This window comes from Pyrus communis, chromosome 4 (assembly GCF_963583255.1).
Source record: "Pyrus communis chromosome 4, drPyrComm1.1, whole genome shotgun sequence".
In the NCBI taxonomy this organism is placed as follows: domain Eukaryota; kingdom Viridiplantae; phylum Streptophyta; class Magnoliopsida; order Rosales; family Rosaceae; genus Pyrus; species Pyrus communis.
The window spans coordinates 2,776,778-2,783,623 of NC_084806.1; the positions used below are offsets into that span (position 1 = coordinate 2,776,778).

Consider the following 6,846-nt stretch of genomic DNA (forward strand, 5'->3'; position numbering starts at 1 on the left):
CCGTGTAGGCTCTACGTTCGTAGTTGTTTTAGATTAAACAGTTGTCCATCAATGGCCAGACTCAGAGGAGAGGACTCCGAAACTTCTATTGTATGTCGGTGTATAAAATAGTTAGTTGAATTTAACGGTTGGATATTCACTGAAAAATGCAAGAGGATTTAAGTTAACATACTATACATTGATAGACTTGGGATAAACAAGAAAATATTGTAAACACGAAAATCCTGTGATAAATAAGACAAGAATACGTGTACAATGTAAATGTTTGTATTAATGAATTTGTAGGGTTACAATCTCTTTACAACTTGATCCTTTGATTCGATCTCTGAAATTTGTAGATGTATAGTGTTGTTGATCCAAGGATAGCGGTGACTTAATCTTGGATGAACGAATGCTGCAAGGTTTTGGCTCTTAGCAATGGAGGAACCAGCACATGTAGGGGTACTTGGTGGTTCTTCACAGGATTTGACAAAGAACACAAAGAATTTTCCGAGTCTTCTTGAGTGTTTGAGTGATTAAGGGGTTTGAGTGCTTGAGAATTGCAGAGTTTCAAAGCTTCAGCGTCTGAGTGTGAATGATTTTTTGTATCATTTTCTTTGTCTTGGAGCCTTTTATTTATAGACTTTCACAACCTTGACTACAGATGGATTCGGCCTTGATTGTGGGCTTGATTAATTGATAAAAGAACCAAGACTTGATTTGACTCCATCAATTAACATTTGATTTAATTAAATTAAAATTAAATAATTTATTTCCGTCAAATGTTGACGCGTGTCTTTCTTGATGACTCATTTGATTTTGTTGAGTCACACACTATTTGTACAATTTGTGCGACACATGGCACATGCCACATATGTCTTGACATGTCGAAACTTTAATGAGTTGGAAGAATATTTATTTCATCGAAATTTCGATGTTTACAAAGATATTCTCAAAAGATAGGAGTAGAAAAATGGCGTGCCCATGAAAAAGAGGAGTGAGTCTTGGGAATCCAAACAAGATCTTGGCATTACCAACTACACACAGTGACAGTTAGATACACATTTAATCATACCGTATTATTGGTTTCTTCTTTCTTTCTGCATATATATACAACTTACTCTGCCACACAGTTGTACTACACCAAACCATGCTTGTGTTTCTCTTTTACTACAAATTACAGAAGCAGAAAATGCTTTTAATTTCTTGTGCACATTTCTTAATGTAAGCAAATTAAAGTTACCTTAGCTCACGATGATTAAAGTCATTTGCCTTTTTACAAACGATTCCTGTACAGGAACTGCAGCTTATGTCAACTGAACAATGAACAACAATGCATGCATGAACACCTCGATCGATGATCGGTCGCTTAACTTTCAAAGGGTCTTCTAGGTTAAGCTCTCACATAATTAGTGAGACTTTTCGAGCCCGGTTATCAAAATATATGCTAAGTTTAGCAAACAGATTTTCAATACTACATTTACACCGAATATTCTGTCCTAGTTTAAGCTAAGGCAACATTCCGTTTGTAAGTGATTACAGGAGGGTTCGGAATCAAATTTCCAAAAAGAAACACATAAGAGGCGCCTCTCGTATGAAAATTATCAACCAAATTCCTCAAAAGAAAAGGTATGCTTGGTTTAATTAGTTATTTTACCCGAGATATAAAGGCCATCTTTAACAAATCACTGTCAGTAGGAGAAAATGCATCCTAGCAGCCGTTTCACTTCATTACTTAAAATATGATCATTTACAACACCATATACACACATACACTATCGAAGCTGAGCCAGATCTCCTGCACAGAGGAGAAGAACGAAGGCCAGGGACATGGTAACAAGCAAAACCAAAACAAAAGAATCTGAAAAGACAAGGACGTTCATATTTTACATGCCCCATTGCCCATATCAACGAGGCAAACCAAAAGTAGAAATCACATATGGTGTTCGATGACTAGAAGCGTTTCACTTTGACTGCCGTTCCATTTAGCCTGCCTGAAGAAACCGTATTCTGAGACCATGATGATGGCTTGAACCCGCCTGTAAGTAAGTTGGACGCAGCAGCAGCACTTATTCTTCTTCTCTTAGATTGTAGTTCCAAACTCTTCTTATTCGACATAGAACTCCCAGATGAGCCAGGAAAAATTGAAGCAGCGTTGATTAGTGCTTGCTTATTCTTCCTATTTTTTTCAAACTTGGAAACGAACTTCACACGTGATGCAGCAGCAGCATCCTCCTCTGCCACCGGAAGCAGTCGTATACCGAGACCCATCTTCCTTGACGTAGCCTCTTCTTCGGCAACTCTTTTCTTTTGAGACTGAAATAAAACAATAGTAAATAGTGAGGAAACCCTTTATGCAATGCCAAATTCAACACTCAAGTTCAGTTCATCCTCACTTCACTTGTGAGGCAGAAAAGGCGCACACACACACAAACACGTACAGAAGAAGAGAGATTTCTAATCATATTATTTAGATCTAAATACTTTATAAGGAAATATGGGTAGGGCAGACTAAAAACTTCTAATCATCTCTCCATGTATTCAATTTTCATCTCTCTGTTATATAAATCATAAAGGTGAAGTAAAACGTAATAATTTTGACTTTTTTAATATCAACCAATGTATGCTGTGTGAGAAAAACATTTAAGTGAAGAACTAAATATGATCAGGTGACATACTCTAAGTTTGGCTCTGAGGGCCTTGTTGAGGGAATAGTCATCTAAATGCCTGTCATCAGAAATTCGCTGTAGGCGAACGAGTACTGGCTCGGCTTCTTTCTTCTTTTGCAAATCCTCTTCTTGATGTTCAAGTCGATAAAATGGATCCGCAAGCTTTCCTCTTTCTGGAAAACAAAAAAATAACTTTTGTTAAGAGAGCAAAAAAGGAAACATCAAAAGAATGCAGCAAGTGGTCCAACATCTCTAGAAGAATAATTGAACCCTTTTGATCACCCAACTGACATTAACAAAGAGCGGTGAATGTACTCCATTCACTCCCTTTCTTTTACTTCCTTTTTTGGTTGAGTTCAAGTTAAGTTAATTAGAGAACAATAAGCTCAATCTATTTCAATAAGCCATTATAAAAGTCACCAAAGAAAACACTATTTGCATCGACTTCTAAACCAACCTTCATCAGCAGGAAGTTCAAAGGTTTCCGCATCCTCAACGTCAAATTCCTCATTCTTCTGTGTGGCCCCACTAATAATCACATATTTGCAATTCTTTGGATCTGTCTGAATAACAATCTCTTGTTTGCAGCATGGAGACTTCATGGTAAAGCTCCATATCTGGCAGGAAGTAAACCCTGATCGTTAATAAATGCATTTAACTAAAACCGGAAAGAAAGAAAGAAGAAGAAAGGCAAGCGTAAGAAAACACATTATGTGCGTTAAAATAATGAATACATGGGTTTCCATTGATCAAAGGGTAGCAAAACTATTCATAGCCAAGTAAATTCTGAATGAAAAAGTCAGAAGGATCGGCACCAGTTGGATGGAATATATACCTTTGTAGAATAGTAATTTCCAACTTGCTTTTTTTCTGCATTAAAACGAACACCCTTTGCAATCATAGAATTGCAACCACCGCACCATATATGGTAAGGCATCTCGAACCTGAACGCATGACAATCAATTATCAGAATGACACACATATGTTAGCCAAGATTTCATTAAATTTCCCATTTTCCACCCAAACTACTGAATATCATTCAACCCAGTTTGCACGAAAAAGCACATAACTGCAAATGCTTACAGTAGAGTACAGTACAAACCACAGATTTCACATACAAGTGTCTGTACATATTACAAACAGTGACACAGTAGGCACTATACAAAAAAGGGGGAAAAAAAAAAAAAACTATTCCAAATAGATTAATTCCTACAGAGTATAATATACCAGCAGAAGTAATTAATAGTTCAAACAAATCCTAACTAATGTTATCAGTAAAACGAAGTAACTAAGTTTCCATGTTCCATTTAGAGCTTATCAGAGACATAAATTGGAAAATCACATAAGTGAAACTATCATCACACTAAACGAATCACTTATGAAACTAAAACAAGAAGGAAAGAAGAATTCAGTTTGTCAAAAAGGCTTTAATTTCACAAAAGGTATCGCATAGAATCTTCTCACTGGGGAACGGTTTAGTAAGATAATAACAAAGAAACGAAAATTGATCTCATCTCTCGTTATTAGCTATTACGAGGAAGTCACTCAACCACATTAAAACTTTCCATTAAAAAACGCTTCTTGAGACACATTTAGACTATCTAACAAACAGCGAACATATGAGCTTGAATTGTTACCTTATAATCAAAATCCCCTGGTCCAATTTCCTTGCTCTCTCCCTCAGAGCATGTTGACCATTGAACTTGTTCAAGGAACCCTGAAGCAAAAAGCAACATTAGAACTGCATATACCAACAACCCCACCATGGCATACTCTAACAGGAGTACAACAGAAGCATACCTTCTTTGGCGACCATTCTGGGGGATAATAAAAGTTGTCTGCCCTAGCAGCTGCAAGTGTAGACTGCAAAGAACCAGGTAAAACATTTAGCAGATTGAACAAATCAACAAGCAGAAAAAAAAAAAAAAAAATCCTAAATATTACAAAAATACAAATTGCCAAAATACAAAAGATTCATCACAAGCCCAAGTATTTCTATCTGTCATTTGATAACGATCACATACATTAGAAAAAATAACATCCCAATTTTTCTTTCCTAATATAAATTGCCAAATTACAAAAGATTCATCACAAGCCCAAGTATTTGTATCCGTCATTTCATAACGATCACATACATTAGAAAAAATAACATCCCAATTTTTCTTTCCTGAAGAACCATATGTTTTATATATATCCTATACATTTAAAAATCGAAATAGCATCGCCACAAAATCCTCTTGAGCTCATTGGGTCACCTAAAATCTTAGAGGAGCAACATTGTAGATTAATTTTAAACTATCAGTAATGAATCAATGCGATCGTAGGTTCTCAAATAATCACAATCGAAAGCAGAATCAAATTTGTGCACAATTAAAAATTAAAATCCAAACACTCCAAAAATTGGATATATTCAATGTGAAAAATCAAACTTTATCTTACATTGAAAGCTTCGTTTGACAGTAAGTTAACAAAATTCAGATTAATTAACTCGAAAGGAAACCCCGAGAAAACGAGTCTGAATTTGATCCGACACCAAAACCTAATATTGCAATAGCTTCAATAACGAATAAAAAACCCTAATTTAATAGAGATTGGAGAAAAGAGATGAACTTTGCATACCATTTTCTCTTTCCTGAATTGCTACTCGGTCGCCGGAGTGGTTCCGCTCGATTCAATCGCTCCGTTGAAGTTTTGGTTCCTGAAATTTTCTTATGCCCCCTTTCCTGGTCGGTTCTCAATTTTTTCCTGTTGGACATAATACGGGCCCTGGCCGGCTGGCCCGGCCTTTTATTTTTTTGACAATCCTTCAACAATATGGAAACCTATTGTCCTAAAGGCTCAAACCAATAAAAAACAAGTTGATCGTTATAAGGGGCTCGTAACTTAGATCTGTGCTAAGGTTTAAGACGAAAAGGAAATAAGATAATGTTATTCACACACCTATTTTTACTTCTCACACATCTCTTTTAATTTCTGACACTAACGAATTAAGATCAATGAATAAAAGTTAACAAGAATGTATGGAAGGTAAAAAGAGTCTGTGAATCGCACTACCCTAAAAAGATCGTCAAACAATTTGAGTTAGTCGTATAATTATCACACTCAACATTTATATCAGTTGAATTTAAGACTTTTTACTTATTAGTATCTACGAGTGTGTTATGTTACATATTAAACATAAATTAAATATAAAATACTCACTAATAAATTAAATATAAAATACTCCCCTTTCATTTTTTTTCTCAGTTTTTACAAAGAAAAATAGATGTTGAAATGGGGAGAGAAAATTTGAACTTAAAACTTTTTAAAACTTTTTTTTTCCAATAGAAAGAAAGAGTCAAATAAATTAATTAATGGATTAAGAGCTAATTCGTTAATTTGAAATTAACATTATAACTGTGGAAAATCACTTCATATACACAATGGAGAGAAGGTACGTTTGAGTGGCATGTGCATGGATCATATATTTCATGATGAATTTTTTTCTTAGAAAAGATAAGTAATAGGTAAGGATGATATGATTTAAACTCGTAACATTTTATTTAAAGAAATGGCATGGTATTATCTAGGGCATTTGTCATATATATGCAAATTCAAAGCGGGTGGATATTTACTTGTTTGAGTGATCAACGGTTGCATGTCAAAATTAGATGACTTCTAAAGCATCTCCAAATGAGATGTTAAATTGTAAACATAAAATATAATTTTGACAGCCTATGTGACACTTTGATATCTTTCAAGGTTTTGCTCTCCACCAAATATGTTAAATTAAACTATTAATTTATTACATTAAACTATTATAATAAATGTTTTTAAAAAAAATTAATAAAATGCATTTGATAATTAATTAAAGAAATTGGAACTACCGACAATTTTGGCCACAAGGGTGAAGGCTGCCAATCCATGTCCTATCATATTATATTTGACTTTTTTTATTGGAAAACGTTGTTACTATTTTTTTTTTTACTATTAATACTGATTTGGACATTTTGACATCGATATGCTATGAAATCCTTACTTATAGTTAACATTTTTCACCCTGCAGCTAATTATTATAGTTAGGCTAAATGCCCAAAAGCGTGATGCACATATTAATCAGTTGGCCGAGGGTCAACAAACTCCATGATGATTTTTTACAAGAAATTATAGTTTTACATAATTGCGAATCCCTTATATAAACAGTCAAAATCAATGAAAA

The 6,846-nt window shown here is 34.5% G+C and overlaps 1 protein-coding gene across 1 annotated transcript; it reads right to left on the reverse strand.

The window, feature by feature from the left end:
• Positions 1 to 1,674: 1,674 nt before the first annotated feature.
• Positions 1,675 to 5,433, reverse strand: LOC137731539 (uncharacterized). Its single transcript, XM_068470662.1, has 7 exons — positions 5,268 to 5,433; positions 4,449 to 4,511; positions 4,286 to 4,365; positions 3,484 to 3,592; positions 3,106 to 3,265; positions 2,658 to 2,821; positions 1,675 to 2,295 (listed from the first exon to the last, which is right to left on the reverse strand). The coding sequence occupies exons 1-7, from the start codon at positions 5,268 to 5,270 to the stop codon at positions 1,933 to 1,935; spliced, it is 942 nt and encodes a 313-aa protein (XP_068326763.1). The 5' UTR covers positions 5,271 to 5,433; the 3' UTR covers positions 1,675 to 1,932.
• Positions 5,434 to 6,846: the final 1,413 nt, after the last annotated feature.

What these genes read in the sequence shown, in the direction of transcription:
- LOC137731539 (XM_068470662.1), bottom strand. An exon ending in CAGAATGGTCGCCAAAGAAG is followed by an intron (nt 4,366 to 4,448) that starts GTATGCTTCTGT and finishes TTTTTGCTTCAG; the next exon opens with GGTTCCTTGAACAAGTTCAA. An exon ending in CCCTCAGAGCCAAACTTAGA is followed by an intron (nt 2,296 to 2,657) that starts GTATGTCACCTG and finishes GTTTTATTTCAG; the next exon opens with TCTCAAAAGAAAAGAGTTGC.